A 20,240-nucleotide genomic window follows, 5' to 3' on the forward strand; every position below is an offset into this window, starting at 1 on the left:
ATACATGGTAGACATCACACACAGTGGACAGCATACATGGTAGACATCACACACAGTGAACAACGTACATGCATGGCAGACAGCATAAATGGTAGACATCATACACAGCAGACAGCATACACAGACAGTATATAGCATGTATACAATGTGGACAGCATACAAGGTGGAGGAAAGAAGACAGTTTCACCATGATAACACAAAAGAGAAATAACTTCATGAAGGGAACAGATGAATACAGGAGAATTAAGAAAGAATCCATTGCACCCAAAGCAGTAAACCATCCAATGTCTGATACAGGGGAGAAAAAAAAAATCCAACCATGAAGAAGTAACCAACAAGACACAAGAATTCATGAACTCTTCTCAATGATATTCCTAAATGTAAATGGCCTTCGCTCTCTAATTATATTTATATATAATCATATCCAGTATTTAATTAGAAATGTAAACCTTTAAATTGTAGATCTATATACATTCTAAAACCCTGCATTTTACCTCTTAACTATGCCCAATTTAGAAAGTTGTATACCGTGGGGAATAGTAAAAATGTATTTAATGTGTCTCTGTTTTTTTTTATTTGAGATGTTAAAAAGGAACTGATTTGTGGTAGGAACATGCAAGGCTTTGGAGCTACAGGTTAGGAAAGATGTGGGATGCTGTAAGCAGAGAGTAACAAGACATTCTGCAAAGAATCTAGCTCTCTACTTCTTGTGTTCTGACATTTGAAGATGACTTCAAAAGTACCCGATGGAGGAAACTCAAAACAGCATGGTGTTTGAGCTGCGGAATGGCTACTGCTCGATGTTTTTTATCTGAGTTCTAGTGAGAATTCAAAGCAAAGAGCAGAGCAGAAAGATGTGCAGCTTGTCCAGGGGGGAAAAAAAAGGATGAGCATAGTTAAGGTGGGTGATTGGGTAAGGGCAGACAAAGATATTGTAATTATTAAAGAGGATATTCCCATAGAAGAGAAACTATCCACTTTGCGCCAAGACAGTCACAAAGGAGCCTTGATGTCAGATCTCACACCCGAAGGACACTTCATGTGTAAAACTGGAAACCTAATACTAAATATTTAAAGAGAGGTCCTGAGAAAATAGAGCCGCCAAAGCACCAGCTTAAATACGACCACTCGAGGAAGTACTTTCCCTCACCAAACATATGCTTCCATGGTCCGTCCAAAGGGACCAGGCCATGCCTTAAGCTGGAAGCACAACTTGCATTGTCTGCTACTGTCTGCCTCATGCTAGCTTTGGAGGTGTGTAGAATGTAGGAGTTACAGGGTCACAGAGACTTGTGATGAGGCTTCAGAAAAAGCTGGCAAGGCTAGGTGATATATAGCAAGGTCATATTCCCTGCAGAGAGGTCAGGAGAGGTCACTGCGTGAAGCTATAAAGGTGAAACCCAAGTTGCAATGTGTATCTCAGGATACAGGAGATGTCAGAAACATGGAACACTGTCAAGATTCATGTGAATCCAGCCCAAGAGAGAGCCCACGTGTATTGCAGGAAGAGGAACATAGGTGTAGGCCCATTGGAGACCAGATGCTGTCATCATGAATATTAGGTGTAGAGTGTGAGGCTATACAGTTTCCTGTTTGTCCTGCTGAGTTTTGTAAGACCCTCACTTTGACCATGTCTTGAGTTGTGCCCTCATCCCTCCCTCTGGGAGTGGAATGCTTACTTTGTGCCCTTGATGAACTCTGTAATTTGTTTTCTACTTTGAGCAGTCATTACTCAAGATTTATCTGTGCTTGATGTGTGTCAGTTTACAACAGACACAGGTGACCACATGGCTGGTTTGTAGATCTAATATCTTTACTTTCAGGATTGGCCCCTGTGTTGTAAGAGATGGCCATGGATCCTGCTGATCTCACAGGATTTGACCCTTCCCCTGATTGCCAAGACTATTGTCTTCTTGAAGCAGGTCAACTCCGAATGCAAGGGAAGACTTAAAAATTTTACCCAAGAACAGTCATGACCTCATTTTAACAACAACAGCAACAACAACAAAAGAAGTTGAATGAACAAGTTCTTCTTAAGTGATGAAATCAGGACTTCTTGTCCTGTGGAGAGAATCTCAAGTCTTTGAAAACATATTCTTTCCTAGCCCTAGGACAATGGAGAACCCAAGAGAACCCAAAATAGACCATGGCCTTGGCCCAGCACAAATGTTTCCATTTATTTTCAGGCTTTATTGACAAATGTACATCCAGAAGGAATGGGAACTAGACCTTGTTGTCAGCAGACATTTTGCCAATGTTTTTGTAGCAAGGCAGCTGGGGTACTGATTCTGTCCAGGAGCACCCATCAGGACAAGTCATAACGGCAGTATGTGCTAGTAATATAATTCTCTGCAGCAACTGGTTGACTGAGTTTCTTATGTCAGAGTATCTCATGGCAAAAAAAATATGCAGAAATGCATTGTGCTTTAGGGAGCAAGTTGCTGGATTATTTAATCATAGTGTCACTGAAGGTGGCTTTTAGTTCAAGCAGCTTGTGTATCTGTGCCTGGGCCAGCTTGTCCTCAGCACATATCCTGCCTGTGTGATGAGACACTGCTTACTGACACAGACACATTACTGTGATCTCGAAGAACTCAAGGGTTCTGAAGCTTCCAAGATGACTTCAGCTTATAGGATGTACAAGGCAAAGCCTTTCCTCCCCTCCTCTGCCTGAGAGTTTGGTAGCATGGAAAGTGGAAACACATGTTTCAGGGCCACGAGGAAGAAAGGCTGGAATCTCAGGAGGTGGAAACAAGAGCAGTTCAGGATGGCCGGTGGCTCAACAGGCTTCCTGTGTGGAGAGGTCACCTTGCAAACACAGCTGCAGAGAGGATGGCTGGGAGCTGGAGGAGGGAGAGTGATGGGTACAACAGTCTGGTTTTTACTGTCATTGTCTTGGCTGCTGAGAAAATCATGAATATTTTAAACCAATTTCCCATTTAATATAATCCTTCCCTACTAGTACATGCTGGTACCAGGCTGGGGTGGTTCTTCTCAACTCCCATATGGCAGCTCAGAATTGTCTGTAACTCCAGTTCCAAGGGATCTGATGCTGTCTTCTGACCTCTGAACTGTACATATGTGATACGCACACACACATACCCTGAGACCTGTATCTTTCCCTCTGCCAATGTCACATAGTCTTCATTACTGTGGTTAGATGTGATGTCCAGCTCCTTCCTATTCCAGGCATCCGGTTTCCTCCCTCTTCATTCTGACTCAGCAGCTAAGGGACCAGATACCTGTAAGAGTCATGGATTGTGTCACCCAGAGGTTTTGCAACAAGAGAATTTGGGCCTTGCAGGGCAAAGGGTGTTGTCATGTGTTTCAACGTTCAGCACACATTACTCTAGTCAGGCAGCAGGACCAGAAGGATGGGGAAAGTATCCACTAATCTATGCAAGCATGCAGAAGAGACGATAGGGAATCCCCTCAACTCACAACTGCTAGGTCAAGGCCAAGGGCTAGTGTATTTGTAAGCTTAACTAGTTCTACTAAAAGCAAAACCTTTAGTAACGAGAGGAGCCAAGGAGATTGTGGGCTGGGATAGGCTTCCTTCCTAGAGTCCAGATAGAGGTTTGTACAACTTCATTCTACATTTTCCCAAGTTCTGAAAAGTAGATAAAATAATGACTGTAGCAGCACAGTGACTGGTGCTGGCTGGGCTGGGGCATCTCTATGAATGCTTCCTGTAACCTGTCTTCTCTTAAGACAAACCCAGTGGAGGGCTGTTTGAGTGTGCACAGCCCTATGGAAATCTTTGAATCTGTTCAGATTTTCCCTTTCTTTGGGCCTATTTAAATAATCACCAACTTGCCACTGGATAGCAAATCACTTTGGGCATGCCTGTTAGTGTTGACATCAGTGCAGAAACTCCTGGGGCTCTATTTATCACTATGGACACTGGCTGCCCAACTGCTAGGGAAATGGAGTTAATATTTTCCCAATTGTATTGTGTTGGTGACATGGCTGAGGTGTGTCTTGGGGATCCCATGTGATTTACAAGGATCCTGACCTCTCAGGCCACCACATACATTCCTGTGTTCCTTTGAAGCACTATGAATACTCCTGGCAACCATGCAGTGCTTAGGGTAAAGACCATACTGTATATGTGTGTGTGTGTCTGCGCGCGCATGCATGCTTATGTACCACCTCCAATACGGAGGTCAGAGGACAACTTGTAGAAGTTGCTTCTCTCCCTCTACCTGTAGCTGCTGAGTGTTGAACTCAGGTTGCCTGGCTTGGTAGCAGGTAAAACTTTAGCCACTGAGATACATTGCTGGTACCAAGTATCACTTTTATAAGGTTTACAGACGAAAATGAGAAAGTGAAAAACAAGTTAAGTGTTTTTTGTTTTCCTTTTGTTGAGTTGTTGCAATTCCTAGGAACACTGGAGTTAATGTGAAACGGTGTGAGTCTGGTCTGTAGAGAGCTATAGTTGCACGAATGTTTGTGATAGGTTATTTCTTCCCCAAAGGAAAAATGTTGAAGTGTTAATCTTCAAAGCCTGGGATTTGAGGCTTTGTGGGAACTGAGACGTGGTCATCACGGTGCTCTCTAATCCAGCACAACCAGGTTGTTCTAGAAAGAGAAAACCAGGCAGAAACACAGATGGGGAACATGCCAGTTAACATTAGACTGCCCAAGCCCAGGAGTACTGAGAAGCTGGGAAGAAGGCCAGGCAAGCTCTTTCCTCCAGGACCATGGGCCCCAGGTCTCCAGACTGTGAGACATCATATTTCTGATTGTGATATTTGTTACTGTACTCCACTGAACGAATACAGCTCTTTATCTTGTATTTAAGGGCAATCATTGTTAAGCTTGCTTGAAGCCGATGAAACAAAAACTACTTTAAAAAGCAATGGGCTGATAGCACATTCTAATTCTGGAAAATTCAAGGATTCCAGTCTCGTGACCCCCACTAGAGGGAACGCGGCTTTTGTAAATAAAGCCCATGCTCAGTGACATAGAAGCCCTAGTTTATATCCAGTGTCGTGAATGCCAGGCTTGCACACATCCAGAGGAAGGGGGTATGTGTACCACTATCTCAGCATTTTGGCGCTTGTGTGCCAGAAGAGGATAAATCAGGAGCCACAGCACATTTCTCCCCTTTAAGCTGTCTCAGCAGACACAGTGTGGAAGCTGAGAATGCTTATCTCAGAAGGCTCCCCAACTCGGCATCTAGGGCTGGGTGTTACGTTTCTGGCACCCCTGATAAACCCAATAGTTGTAAATCACATCTAAGCAGTTCTGTTAAGTTTAATGAGCTTTTCTTGTGATGTCCTTCCAAGAAAATAACACCAAGATATACTTTAAAATATGGAGAAACTTAAGGGAAAAAACCCTCTTAGAACTATTAAAGCTATGGTCCACTGTGGTGACCCCGTCTTTGTGCAGTTTCTGGGCTTGTGCAACACAAGAGACTTTCGAAAGCTTTTCAGTGGGAAATAGTTTCAAACTTACAAAAAAATGCTATAAGAACAACTCCAAAAATTTCACAAATCCTGCTCTCAAAGTTGGCCATCAACTGTTTCCCTCTTCTAGTTCAGTTTTGGGCTCTTTCTGGCCATAGGCACTATTGCTTTGTGCCTAACTAAGTATTTACTGGTCGTGTGCTCTGCAGAAGCACAGCAGTAGAGCGTACATGGATTGTGATGTAACTTCTGTCAGCAGGGCAGAGCCAGGACAGGAATCCAGGTGGGAAGATCATTTTTACTCAGACCAGGAATGCAGTGGCCCCTTGATAACAGCAGATTGTATTCTCCCCAGAGGCCTTTTGGTTTCATTCCTTGACTACACTGTCAGGGGCCCCTTTCTGTCCCGTGGGAAAATGCACATTACTCCCAGATCTCAATGAACACAGGAAGTGTCCAGATTTTTTCTCATACTTCCGAGATTCTTATTTTCTGGGATTGGGAATTACATCTTCCTGGTAGACACAGTTCATTTTCAGGGTTTCAGAGTTGCTCACCATTGACCAGAGTGGTGGCAGCCACAGGAATGAACCTTGACACTCAATTTTAGTGGTCTAAATTAAACCCATACATAGAAAAAAAGATGTCCATATTAACCCCATTTTCTGTGCTCAGCTGTCCTGTGGAGAGTGATACAATGCTCTCAGTGTCCCAGGGAGGTCACATGGCATGAAACTGCACCATGTACCCAATGTCTGTAATGAATCACCATCAACAGTAGGTCAACAGTGGGACCCTCAGACTTCTATGCCTTTGTCAGAAGGAGCAGGGCCATTCAGGGCCCTCAGTTTTCCTCATGTGAAGGCTGGGGTAGATTTACTTGAACCACAGACTGCTTCCCCTCCAGGATTCCATCTCAGTGTGTTAAATTATCTTGCATCCACCAGTCAGAAAATACTGCCTGATGGAAGGGCAAGGTTATAGAAGCCATTGATAATTGCAAGGTCTCGGTGCAGAGGCTCACTGACTGTCCTGTGGAAAGCTAAGAATCCAAAATCATCCCCAGGGTACCTCATAAACTGGCAGGGTTAAGGGAAACAGTGGCAATGAATGTACAGTGACTCTCAGAATTCAAGTTCATAGCACCATCTGCCTGAAATCAGAAGCTCTGGTCTCAGCACTGGAGGCTTCTCTGTATACCCTGGTGGTCTGTGCTTCATCTCCTGGATACAGACCGTTAACCCACATTTTCAACCTATAAAAAAGTTTTGTACTTCCATCCTGGCAGAAGTAGACTAAGTAATTACACTTTAAAAAAAATCCGTTATTAGGGATGAAAGCCAGGGTCTTACAGGTGTTCTATGGAGGAGCTGCACCCTGCTTGAACAGGTCAGCTGTGCCCTGAGATGAAGTTGCCCTTTTCTGGCTGACTGATCTTGCCTTAACTGTATTCACAAAGATAACTCAAGAGGAAATTTTAGTCGGCAGAGACCCCCTAGCATCTTTCAATTACCCTGCAGCCTCAGGCCTGGCTAGCTTCTAAAGAGAAAAGGCAAGTTGAGTGGTGAGAGGCCTGGGCCACAACAAGTACAGTAGGGACTTTTATTTGACTATAGGTAAAGGTAGCAGAGGGGCAAGGGTGAGCCAAGAATCACAGAATGAGCAACCGAGCCAGGGGCGAGAAGAGGCAGTGGGCCTGGCAGCCACAGTGTTCTCTTGCTATGAGTCACTTAAGCACAAAGAACAATGCAATTTGCAGGTGGTTAGTGATAGCTCCAGGCAGTCTATCCTGCCAGTTTAGAGATACCAATCTTAATTATTATTGGTTAAGATGAAAAACAAGTGCCCTGGAGTTAGGAAAATCAAATGGACCCTTTCCTTGGCTTTCATCACACAAAGAGGAGTCTGTTCTGCAAAACCCAGTTGGGCTTGGCCTATTCAGGTACCGCTGACACCCAGTTCCTTCCCAGCAGGACAGCTAACTTGTGCTGTGGAACCTGGTGTTACAGGCATTGGCAAACCCAATTAAGGGTGGCTTTTTGTGTAATACATTGTCGATAAATGGATGTCTCATAAAGTGACTGTTCAGAAAACAATTGCATTTCCCAGTTGGAGGGAAGTAAAACTGATGTCCTTGGGGCACACATTACAAGGATGCTCCTCTGAAGTCACTGGCATGAACACTGGGGAGTGTGGGGACATCAGCATGGACTCTGATGTGTAGTGAGTATGGAAGGGCTCACAAGAGCACAGGTTATGCACACAGAAACTTACTCAGACCTTAAGAGTCATGACACAGACATCCATAAGTGTGCTTATAGGGGGCCCTGGGAGGAGGCTTATGCCTTAGAAACGGTCCAGTGGGAACTGGAGATCCAGCTCTGGCTAGAGTTCTTGCCTTAACTGTGTTCACAAAAGCAAGGAAAACATAGTTGAGGTCCCTAGTTTGAGGCCCACAACCATTTAAAAATGTCTTTGTGGAATTTTTGATTGAACAATTTTTGGTTTTCCTTAATCTTAATGAAAATCATCTCATGTACCCCTTGTATATATACAGAGATCTGATGTCCCCCTAGTGGTCTGTATACACATACTTAGCTGTTGCTAGCGGATGGCTTATACATTTGCCTCTGGTGGATCACTTTATATTGGTTGTGGCTTTTGCTCAGTTGTGCTTCATGTTTACAACCCCACCCTCCTGCTTTGCTGTGTGCATGTGACTTCTGCTTGTAAGCTGGGTTGAGTATAGACTCTGTTTCCTCTAAGTACTGATTTAATGGTACATATCGGGCTTGGTTATTGGCTAGTCCTGTCATTCTTAAATCTCATGATTCGCTTTCTTCTAAGTCTATTATGAACACGTTACACAGGATGCCAAGTGATAACTTATTTTTTTTTTACATATGTGTATTCTTGCTTTTCAAGTTTCTTATGTGGTTGGCCATTGTATTTCCTGTCATATGAGCATTCAGATCAATTTAATAATTATAAGTAATAAGTAATAAAACATAACAGCATTTTAAGTTTTAAATCCTGTAGAAGCAGTGAGTGGCAATATCTAGACAGCAACAGAATGATGCTTATACTTTAAGTCTGGTAACCCACTCTGCTCTGCTTTGCCTAGTTTTAACAGATTTAAATCTATCCTTTTTAACCCTGGGACAGAGTTCCTGGTTATATATACAGATAGTCCCTGATGACGGTTTGAACTACAGGTTTCCAGTGTTCAGACTGTGGTTCAGAGTTTGAAGATGAAGAGGAAGTATGACCCTTGCACAGGACTCAGGTTCATTTCTCAGCACCATCATCTGACTGTTCACAAGTGCCTATAAGTAAGGTTCCAGGGGATCTGACTGTCAGTGCTATCTTCTGGCCTCCAAAGGTACCTGCATACACATAACATCATACAGGCATACATCCACATATACCTCCCAAAACACACACACATACTAGATGATAGATCGGTAGATAAACAGATGATAGACAGACATTAGATATATCTTTTAACAAACGGTACATTCTTCAGAGGCTATCCTCAGAGTTGCAGATCCTGATTAGGCCCAGTGGAACCTGGTCCTCTGTCATGTTGCTAATTCTGCCATTCTGTAGTCCTGCTGGACCTAATGCCTCTCTGTGTACTGTATTTCAAGTTATAATGGACTTGTTAGGTTATGGCTCATTGTCAGTTGGGAAACATCTGTATAGATCTAAATCTTCCCCCTCCCCCCCCACCCCCCCAGACAGGGTTTCTGTAGCCTTAGCTGTCCTGGAACTCACTCTGTAGACCAGGCTGGCCTCGAACTCAGAAATCCGCCTGTCTCTGCCTCCCAAGTGCTGGGATTAATGGTGTGCACCATTGCTGCCCGATAGATCTAAATCTTTATTCCTTCTCTGACTTGAATACATCTGTCTTTTTCAGATTTCTAAAATAAGATTTAACTATTTTTAAGTTACTTTTGCCGAGTCATTTGTTTCTTTTCTTGCAAACCTATTATTCTTTTTCATCTCTTCACTGCATATAGAAATGCATTTTTTCCATAACTGTGGACATATAGTAACTTATTGCTCACTTTTATCAACTTATTCTTATTTATTTCATCTTTGCACTCTTTTTTCTTAGCTATGTATTCTACTTTCAAAGAAGGATTTTCTTCACTGAATTATTTTTCATGAGTGAACACCCTGCTGCATTTGTCACCCTTTTGTGGTGATTGGTTTTAGAGGTTTGCCCCTTTGCCCTCTCCTTTGACTGGCACCTGCAGATATGCTAATCTGGAGACCCATGAATGCTCTTGCATATGGAATCACTCCTTTTCTCTCCATTGAATCCACACCATATTCAGAAGGCTTCTTAGCATTATCAGTCACATTCTATGTTAACAGACGGCCTTCATCTCTGGGAAGATGCACTTTCCATTTTTATTTCCCAGTCTCCTTATTGATTACAGTTATAAATGGAAGTGATGGGACGGATCTGCACTCTCATTGGAAACTTCAAGTCTTGCCATGCATTTTAAATAACTTAATCAATTCTGGCCAGAGCACATCTTTCCACTAATAATTATTCTTAGAGGGATTTTTATACAAATCCACCTCATGATTTCAAACCAACTTTAAAATATAAAAATAGTGCTGTAGAACATTAACAAAAATAATTTGTACAATCTTACCCCAGTAGCTTGGTACTCTGAAATGCCAACTGGAGGACTGTCACCTGCCCTTGACTCCAGTGCTCTCCTCCATTGGTTTTCTAGGATAGAAAATTCTAGGCTGTCAGACAAACCATCGATCTTCATCAGAAGTTCATCCAAGAGACTTGAAAATTCATCCAGGTAATAAATCTGAAGGAAAGACATTAGTAAATGCAAACTGGAATGTGGTGGGTGAAGGTGGTGGATGCATGTGGCGGGTTTTTTTTTTTTTTTCTTCTTCTCAATATCTAAACCATTTAGTGATTTGACTTTAGAAAGTTTTCACTATGTTATAAAGCATCCTGGACCCAGAAGTTACAAGACCTGGGTGCTGGGCCTGTTTCTGTCTTGGTTCCTTTGTTGGTGTTGTGCATGCGCTGCTTTATTCGTAAGTGTTACAGTTAATGATGCTTTGACAAAGAACCATTGAATGAATCCAAAGGCAATAATGGGCCTATGATGGGCAGTGAGCCCTATCCAAACACACAGCACCATGACTGCTTCTGACAGGCTTCAGGACTGCACTGAGTGCTATGTAAACATCAGTCATGGATGACAGCTGAGAATTCACTATAAAAATACCTAGGTTTGACTTGTTTGCATTAGTGTCTGGAGTGCCCAATCCAAAGCACTGAGGGCTCCATGGTTTGGATGAAAATCTGGGTCTCATAGCAAGTGCCAAAAGAAGTGACTAACCCGGGGGAGGCGGGGGAGGGTGGCAGAGACTCTACCTTTTCAATGCTACAAGGGTGATTATAGGGATGTGGTGAGCAGAGGGTGGACCTGACAAGCCTGTGAGTTCTCTAGTATTTCAAGGGAAGATTCTGCAAGACCCACCAAGGTTGAGAACTAATATTGGCTTTCTAGTGACAGTTGAATTGGAATCCCCATAGCAGAAAGCAAGCCTCTATGATTAGAGACATCAGCCTGAGTGTGCTACTGCTCACTGCTCCAAGGTCCCACAGCTTACGTGGTCTGTAGCCACTTCAGTCTCTTCCAAAGTTGTTTCCAGCCCCAGAAGGGTGAGGACTTTATGCCATGTGTAAACAGCAATGTCTTTAAGTGTCACGAGAGATTTTCTGTGAGAAGACTTTCTGTTTTGGAAAACAGTCAGGAAGGTAGCTCTCAACTTGAGAAGAGAAAGAAAGAAACAAATTCTGTGTTAGCAAGCTATGACATGACTTTGTTGATTTGATAAACTATGAAGTTGATATTATATCTGCTGCAGCTGCTTATCGACTTTTCAAAAATTGTCTGGTCAAACCAAACTAAACCAAACTGGGTGTGGTGATATAGGGTTGTAATTCCAGTGCTTTGAAGCAAGAGACAGTGAGTTTCTAGGCGTTATTGTCTAGCCAGTATATCATACTTGGTGAGTTCTAGGCCGATAAGAGGCTTTACATTTGAAAAAGAGTGTCTGAGGAATGATGGTCAAGGTTCTATACACTTATTTACATACAAGTGTTCTCTCTCTCTCTCTCTGGTGTGTGTCTGTCTGTCTGTCTCTCTTCTCTCATCTGTACCTCTTATCCTGTGTTAAAAATAGTTGGATGGAAAGAGTTAAATGAGTGGTCCAGTGAATATATTAATGGGTAAACAGAAAAATGACGCATAGCTAAATAATGATACATAGTTGGCTTGGAGAGTAGGTCGTGAAGAAGAAGTGAAGGATGGACAGACAAAGGGAAAGTAGTGAGCAGGGAATGTGGACCATTGGAAGGGGCTAAGAGCTCTGGCTCGAGTGTGTCAGGGTGTGAGCACATGCAGCCACTTCCATTTTAACCTCTGTTAGTGAGAACTTTGGCAGAACTTTAAGGAATGAAAAATTTGACATCACCTAGAAAGTTTGAACCAATTCCTGTAACTTGTATTGAGCTTTTCCATGTGCCAGAAACCACCCTGGGAAGGTCGAGTTCTTGGTATACTGACTTGGAACATGGCTAGAATTAAAAGAAAGACAGAAAGGACTATCTAGGACCATGACTCGGTGAGACCTTCTTAGAGTTTAAAAGGAGAACCAGCTTACTGGGAATGAGCCTCATAGAACACCATTTTATAAAAATGAGTAGGGTAGGTAAACAGGGGAGGGATCCAACAGCAGTGGAACGTTAGAAGAGATTTGGGTCAGCAGGTGGGGGTTGGGAAGGCAGTATCCTGAGCAGGTGTGGTCTTGCTGGACTGTTCTCAGTGAAGGGAGATTGTGCCTAGCCTTTGCTGAGGGCAGATCAGGTAGATCCTGAAGGGCTCTGTTCCCATGAGATCTGGCCAGGGCAGCCCAGTCCTGTCTATCTGAAGAGAGACCATTTTGTCCTCATAACAGATTGAACCTTTACAAACTGTGACTTTAAAATCCAAGATGCATCTACGCACCTACGTACCATTCTGAAACCCAGAGTAGCCAGCAACAGAAAGAGGGTCCCATAGTAACAATGCATAGCTCCGTGGTCAGACTTCAAACAGCTGTGCCATGAGTCTTTTTTACTTCTTGCAGGAAATCGAAGCAGTAGCCCAGGGAATGCTTCTGTCGAGGTGCCACGTGACAGTGTCCCAGTGAAGAGCAGAAACCAGCGCGAGTGGTAATGGGCAGCCAGCAATAGGGCCCCCACCAGCTGCAGGGAAAAAAACTCCAGGACACTGACCTGTCAACCCTGTTTAGGGAAGAGGGTTCTCCTGTATGGGGCTACTACTACTATGATATTCTCTCGTCCATGTGTCTAGTCTTCAGTAAGGGCTATGCAATGATAATAACTTAAGAGTCAAGAAGGGCTACTTAGAGGCAACTGGTTCTGGTTAAGTTTGTGGTCTGCTTGTTAGTGACAGGGACTTGGGTCTTAGCTGTGGTGTTGGTGGCCCAGTCTATTTGACACTTTCTACTAAAACTAGCCCTGGGACTGACACACATTCTCAGGTGAATGGCACGCCTTCATCTTGCTATCTATCTCAGGTACTACTGGGCTCTATTTGTTTCCATGACCCTGCATTTAGGATTCCTTGTCTCTTGCTGGCTGTGGAGGAAGAAAGTGCAGTCTAGGCCATGGTGGAACATGCCTGCTGTCAGTACTCTGAGGTGGAAGCAGGAACATTGGGAATTCAAGGATACCCTTGACTATATAGTGAGTTGAAGAACAGACTAGGCTATATAAGACCTTGTGTTGAAAGGCAACAAAACGGGATGGCAACTTTGCCCAGTGGGTAGAGCCACTTGCTGCCCCTAAAATGGCAACGACACTGACAATGTCCTAAATTACAGTCTGGGCTCTGACCAGGTCAACAGAAGGACTGCTGGCAGATAGCTCCTACAGCCAATTACCTGTGGCGATGGCGCACCTAATTCTCTATTAACACACATCTGTAATAGATCAGAGTCCCCATGCTAGCTCCACACACCTCACCCCTCAACTCTAACTTCTGGGGTGCTCCAACTTACATGTCCCCTCCCACCGATCACCCTTAAAACTCTCAAGACTCTCCCTATCTTTTGCTCTTCTATCAGCCCCCAAGAGATAGCCTTGGCAGGTTTGAAGTTCTCCCAAACAAATCCTTCTTCCCTCCCACATAGTGGTCTAGCTCAGTGGTTTCATTGTGCCCTTGCTTACATTGCCAAGCCAGATGACCTCATTATGAGCCCCAGAACCCATACAATGGAAGAGCAGAATAAGGTGTCCTCTGACATCTATGCACATGCCCTCCCCCCAAAATAGATAAATAAATAAATAAATAAATAAATAAAATTAAATAAATGTTAGCATTTTTTAAATGTAGAAAAGCAGGCATGCAAACAACAAAATATAATCTGTTAGTCCACGTCTCAGCCAATCAAGACAAGGGACCTGACTAGACCCTCCAGGTTCCCACAACTCAGACATTCTGGATACTGTAAATCTGCCATCATTCATTATATCTTGGGCTTTTCTTAACATAAAGGCACTTTGATTTAATGCTAAATGGTGTTAATACCAGTTTATCGTTAGATAAAGTCTACATAGAGCTATATAATTTCTAAGGCAAACCACCCTCCTAGACACACATAAGTCATTAGTTTGTTGGCAGGTGTATTAACTGGCCTCTGGTGGCATCTGTGAGTTGAGTAGGAGCCGCCTGGGTTGACATGTAGCTTAGATGCTGAGGTCTACTATTTCTGCTTTCATTTGCTGACCTGCTCCTCTAAGTACAGGCCCAGCAAGGTCTGGGGTCTAAATTCTGTGGAGCAGGAGACTTGTACTTAAGCCCTTGTGGGCCTGTGTGAGCCCTGGGCCTCGAGAACATGAGCCTCCTCATAGTAGCCAACTGACCAAGTGATTCTCTCAGATTTGATGCCCGTGCCATTTGCTGCGGTGGTGGGAACTGTGCTGTGCTAGGTCTATGGGACTAGAGCCAACTCCTTTCCAACTGGGACATGCTCAGAAGGACTAGCAGCCACGTACCTCATCAGAGCCCTAAGCCATACTCTGTGCCTGATTTGGGCCTTCACTCTCCAGTCAAAACTTTTGCTCTATCTCTGGATGGAGATTTTCCCTGTGGTGCACAGAGATCAGGCATTCCCAAGCATGCATACAAACAGGCATACCTGAACTCATGCATATATGCAGCACCATATACCCATGGTGCCACTTTTGTCCTGAGTGGCATTTACTTCTGTGTTCTATGGATGCTGTATGTTTCTTCAAGTGAGGTAAATAATACAAAATGTATCCTAGCACGTGAATGGAGAAGTCTCTGTGTGAAGGACTTGGGTGACACGTGGATGTAGAAGCAGCATGTGGCTATCAAGGCACCTAAAAATTACAGTCCCAAGGCAAGTCTCATCTCCTCTCACAGCTCCTTGCTCCATCTTCTGATAAAACCACCATTCCTGACCGCAGCCTGTTGTGATCATGGAGCATGTTCACATACAAAAGGCCCTCCACACCATCCCTGGCACTTACAGAGAGATTTGTAGGTGGTAATGACCACAGGAAATAACTATAATATTCTGTGAGAAAGCAAAACACAAAGCCAGTGTTTAGTAAACCATAGCTATTGCTGCTGTCACAGAGGTAATTTTTTATATTGACATCCCTTATCTAAACCGCACTGTAATGAATTCGGTGGCTAGAATTGGCAATGGTGGGTGACCCTTTGGAGTTTGCCATCCCTTACCTGACCAGAGTAAGCCAATGTATTGGTTGACTAGGAAAAAATCACTGGAGAAGCGGGGAAGATTCTTACCAGGACTCTGAAGAGAGGAAAACAGGTCACTGCCGAGAAGGGTGTCATGGTGCTTAGAGAGCTGAGAAGATGAACATATTTCAACATCCAGAGGAACAAGAGGATTCCTTGGAGGCATCGTGCCCTCTGAGGGAAGAACACAGCAGTTCAGTGAATCCTGCCAATGATCTTAGGAGGCAGAGACACGGGCACACACCTGTGAGCCATGCTGAAACACATGCTTAAGGAATTGTTCAGACCACAGGTATCCCAGGGACACCAAGTGACAGTGTCTGCAGAGAAAAACAAGTCAGAAACAGGTTTCAGAATACATAAGATGTCTTCAGGAGGGCAGGTTGGTTGAGATAGGTGGAACAGGTCTGGCTGTTTCCCCTCTGAGGCCCAGCACATTGTGCTGTCAGGGCAGGGCCATGGCAGCAGTGACAGGTTGTACCTCCCTCTTTCTGTCAGACGTTAGCAGTGCTTTCCTTGAAGATATAACTAGAAGGGCTCCCACATTATAGCTCTGGAGTCTCTGGCTCAGATAAAGTGGCAGGACAAAAGATGCATAGCAGAATGCCCAGGGGCACACTTCAGAGCCAAGGTCCAACACAGGTAATCACACCCCCGGGGTCCCTCAGAAGTTGGCACCTAATGCTGGGAGAAATGCTTTCTCTAAGGAGGCCTGACCTCCTCTCCCCAGCAGAAAGAAAGAAGTGAACGTCAAGTGCTTGAGTAAGCTAGAAAGTGACCAAGAGAGCAAAGGAGCAAGGTTTCAGTGTGTCTGTAAGAACTGAGACCTGGGGGAAAGTTGTGAGAGGCTGGCACACCTGTGGTCCCTATGAATCAGTAAGATACAGGTGAGTTTGGGGATGGGGGGAGGACACAACAGCAACAGGCATGATTGACACCATAGCCAGTCCTGGAGAGGGGATACAATGTGAGACTAGGTGGAACTACATTTTCTGGTGGCGGTGACTTAACAGGTTGAAATTAAGCAAGGAGATTTATGCATTTTATTTAGACCAACATATATAAAATAATATGTGCATTCAGCGCAAGTAGAGATGTTTGCATATTGAATTTATTAAATTCAACAAGTATTTTATATTTATAGAACATCTCAATTTGAGCTGACCATACTTCTTTCTCTATACTCTTTGGAGGTAAGTGACCATGACATTGGAAAGCACACCTATGACCTCCCTAGGAACTCTTTTCTTGTCTATATCTGATTGGTAGGATACCAGAAATCCTTCTTAACTGATTTCATTATCATATTTATTTATAGGATATATATCATGTGCCTAGAGGGATATGCATATATCTTCTTCTTCTCTCTCATCCTAGAAAACACCTTAAATTTTGTAACATGTATTTCAAATTCGAGAAAGCTTGTTACACTTGTACAGTTAAACAAGAGCTGAGACTTTAGCTACAAGCTCATCTGGTCTAGGACAGTGACAGGCCTGTCACCTGTCACAGCTTACTACTCAGGTACCTGGCTACAAGGTCAGAGGCTGTAACCAGTGCTGTTTCTGAGTGAACTGTGATGCTCGTTCTCTTGGAGCATGCCTGGGGTCATTTGTGGTATACATGGGTCACCATGACCTGTTTTACTAGATAGTATGTTATTTGATGAATAGATGTCTCTGTGAAATATGCTTGGCATACCTGTGGTCCCTTCAAGACAACTAGATGAAGCTATGTTTGGGAAAAACAGAGATGATTAAGACTGTAGTCAGCACTGGCGAGGCGAAATACAATGTGAGCTCTGGGCAGAACTGTAAATTTCATGGTAGCTGCAATTTAGTTGGCAAAAATAAGTAGGGAAATTTACTTTGTGTTTTATTTAGACCAATATATGTAAAATAATATATTCAGCAGAAAATAGAAATTTGCATACCAAACTTATTAACTCCATTACAGTTTGTCAAACTAAGCCTCATGAAGTGTTAGAGGTACCCAGCTTTGACCAGTTTGAGCTCTACCACAGGCACTGTGTGTGAAAAGAATAATTGGTTTTCTAGTGGTCAGGACAAATGATGCAGGACCAGAGAACTGATGCGAGTGTCAGGCAGGACAAAGCTTTACCAGGACAGCTCTACTCAAGAGCTAAGTGAAGGCCCAGAAATTGGTACCTGGCTGTAATGGAATCCCTAGGGAAGAGGAAGTCATTCCAGGCAAGATTCTGGCAGCAGCAAACATGATGAGAAAGATAGCACACTTCGAAGAAGGAAGGCTAAGAAAGGTGAACCCATTTCAGAGACCCAATGCTCACTGAGAGTGTGCTGACAGATTCCCATGTCTCCTCACTACATGCCTAGAAGAGCTGCTCTGCCCACCTCAGTGAGAAGAGCATCCTATAGAGTGTTTCAGGAAAGCCAGTCCAGTGGGCTTTCAACACAGGCAAGGAAACTCTAGGCTCTGATGGCATCAGAATCCAGGCAATGTATAACTGTGGTGGAAGGGCAGAGTAGACAGTGAGTGAGCTGAAGCTCCCTGGCAGAAAAGAAATGCAGACTATAGACACACAGGAAAGGTAGGCCAGAACGCCTACCAGTGATGAGACAGTAAGGCCTATGCTGATGCTGGGGAACAGTAGGGAACAAACTGGTAAATTTCCTTCCTAGTGCTTCTGGTCTTTTGGTGTATGGGAGAGAACCAAGTAATATTGTAGCACACACATCTCAGTAGATGCAAAGTCCTTGTAAGAGGGCCCTAGGGTGGCTGAGAACAGAACATCCCAAGACAAAGAGAAGCCATTTGGAACAGCCTGAGCTCTGTTCCTGTCTGTCTAAAAACAGGGAGTCTTCAAACACCAAATCCTATGGAATCCCAGGAAGCTACTCTTAAGGTTCTCCCAGCTGTGAATAATGTCTCTCCACACAGACTAAATTCTAGTTCTTTGGGGCAGCTTTGCTGAGCCTTGGAAAATGGGCTTACTATGACTTCTAGCCTTCCATTGCCCCAGCCTCCTGCTTCTGTAGGAAAAAAGTATGAGTGTCTTGATTTTTGTGATTGCCACACTAGATTCCTACAAGTTGTGGAAATTACAATCTAAGACGTAGAAGTGTCTGGAATCCTTCTGCTCCTGGTGCTCCACACAGGATGGCCTTTGCTGCTCTCTGTGCATGGATCAACAATGTGCACAATGAATATGTTTCACAGTACAATGGGGGCAAGGAGCAGGCTCAGTAAGGGAGTGCCAGCTGCTCATGATGTGAAGATGTCTACCTGGTTTGTGCCTAGCCTTGCCACTCATGGGTGCCTATGGAGCTCAACACCCCTGAGTAGGAAGTATAGCCTCAGGGCTTCCCTTATGCAAGTGCTCCGTTCCTTGGCTGGGGTGGGAGGGGCAGGGCTGACTCATGAAGTCACAGTTCTAGTGACAACTGCAATGGGAAGATAATAGTTATTCTTGTCCTTCAGGAAGAATCTGCTTAGAACACTCAAAGCACATCTTCCCCCAAGACTGAAAAGTCTCTGATGTCTCCATAGCTTGGCCACTCTGGCTACAGAAAGGTCCTTCCACTCTCTGGGCCTTTAGTTTCCCCAGCTGCAGTGGTTACATCAGGAACAGTCTTGTGTTTCTGCCCCAAGGTTTGCCCAGATTAGAGAGGGTGGGAAGGCAGAGGAGAAGATGGGTAGGAGTTGATATGACCTCTGAGGAGACAGGAACAACAGTGGTACCACTTATCCAGGAAAGGAAGGCTGGAGCTGTGGTAGAGGAAGACCACCAGCCTTGTGCCCTCTAAGGCTCCCCACACAACAGAAAGGAGAGCTGGGTCCAGGGTGCTTCATACAAGGAGGCGGAGGGAAGTTAAAGAGAGGAGGTAGAGCTGGGAACACTGTAGTTAGAGAGGAACAAGTCCCCCTTCTTTTTGGGTTGTTCCAGGAGCAGCTTGCCCAGGGTGTAAGGGTACTCTAGGTATGGAATGGCTCTGGGGCACTGACAGATCTCAAGGTATGTAGAAAAGAGACTTACAGAATCTGTGGGGTAGAGATACAGGGTCTTAGAGAGGGTATTTCTCCCTTTCATGACCCCTGTGTCTTTCCCTGAGCCTCAGGGTGATCACTTATTGGAAATATCTCTGTCTAAGACCATCACCAGCTAGAAAGAGAGGACACATGATGTGTCTACGCATGTTAGTGCCAGCCTCCTTATTGTAATGGATGTTGACTGACACCTGCTTCCTCATGCTGCTGCAAGTCCATGAGTTCTACTTCACATGGCAGGCATGCAGGTCCAACGAGTGGTCATGTGGGATGTTCTCCAAATTTCACTACTTTCAGTGCCACTGTATGTGAGCATACAGCAATATTCCACAGAACACATTCATCACCCTGATCCCTCTTGTCCTTGTGTGACAGATGCCATAGAACAATAACAGCTGTGGCCTCTTTCTGGGTAGCCCCGAGTCTCCTATTGTATGTACCTGATGCCATGACACTATCAGGCTGATGTCCACAAGCCTCTGATAAAGTCCTTTGTGGAACTGGTCGGTGATATTCGCAGCAAGAGTAGTGAGGTGACCAGAGGCTGCATAGTAGGCCAGTGCTACTCCAACCATAGAGAGCTGCAAGACGAGAAGAAAGGTCCCTCAGTTGGCCAAGGGAAGACTCAGCATCCCTGACACTCTGGTGACAAGTTGACTGACAAGCATGAAGTTGGTGGTTGAGGAGATGACTCATTTGGTAATCACATGCCTGTAATCTCCATGTGGGGGAGACTGAAACAGGTCGCTTCCTGGGCTCACCAGTCAGCTAGCCTATTCTACTCAGTGATTTCCACACCAGGGAGAGAAGCTGTCTTAAACAACAAAACGATAAATACTCTCTGAGAAACAACACCCAGGGTTGTCCCCTGGCCTCCTTGTATTTATGCACCAAAACACATGTGAACACACACACACATACACACACACACACACACACACACCACCAC

General features: G+C 44.3%; 1 protein-coding gene across 1 annotated transcript in view; it reads right to left on the minus strand.

Moving 5' to 3' along the window:
* The window catches only part of Pkd1l1 (polycystin 1 like 1, transient receptor potential channel interacting), a 154,494-nt gene that overhangs the window by 10,141 nt on the left and 124,113 nt on the right, over positions 1 to 20,240 (minus strand). The window contains 5 exon segments of the mRNA XM_021178465.1: positions 10,085 to 10,255; positions 11,076 to 11,234; positions 12,484 to 12,714; positions 15,314 to 15,439; positions 19,732 to 19,872. Of these exon segments, the coding sequence (XP_021034124.1) occupies positions 10,085 to 10,255; positions 11,076 to 11,234; positions 12,484 to 12,714; positions 15,314 to 15,439; positions 19,732 to 19,872 (828 nt within the window).

The sequence above is a fragment of the Mus caroli genome, chromosome 11 (assembly GCF_900094665.2).
Source record: "Mus caroli chromosome 11, CAROLI_EIJ_v1.1, whole genome shotgun sequence".
In the NCBI taxonomy this organism is placed as follows: domain Eukaryota; kingdom Metazoa; phylum Chordata; class Mammalia; order Rodentia; family Muridae; genus Mus; species Mus caroli.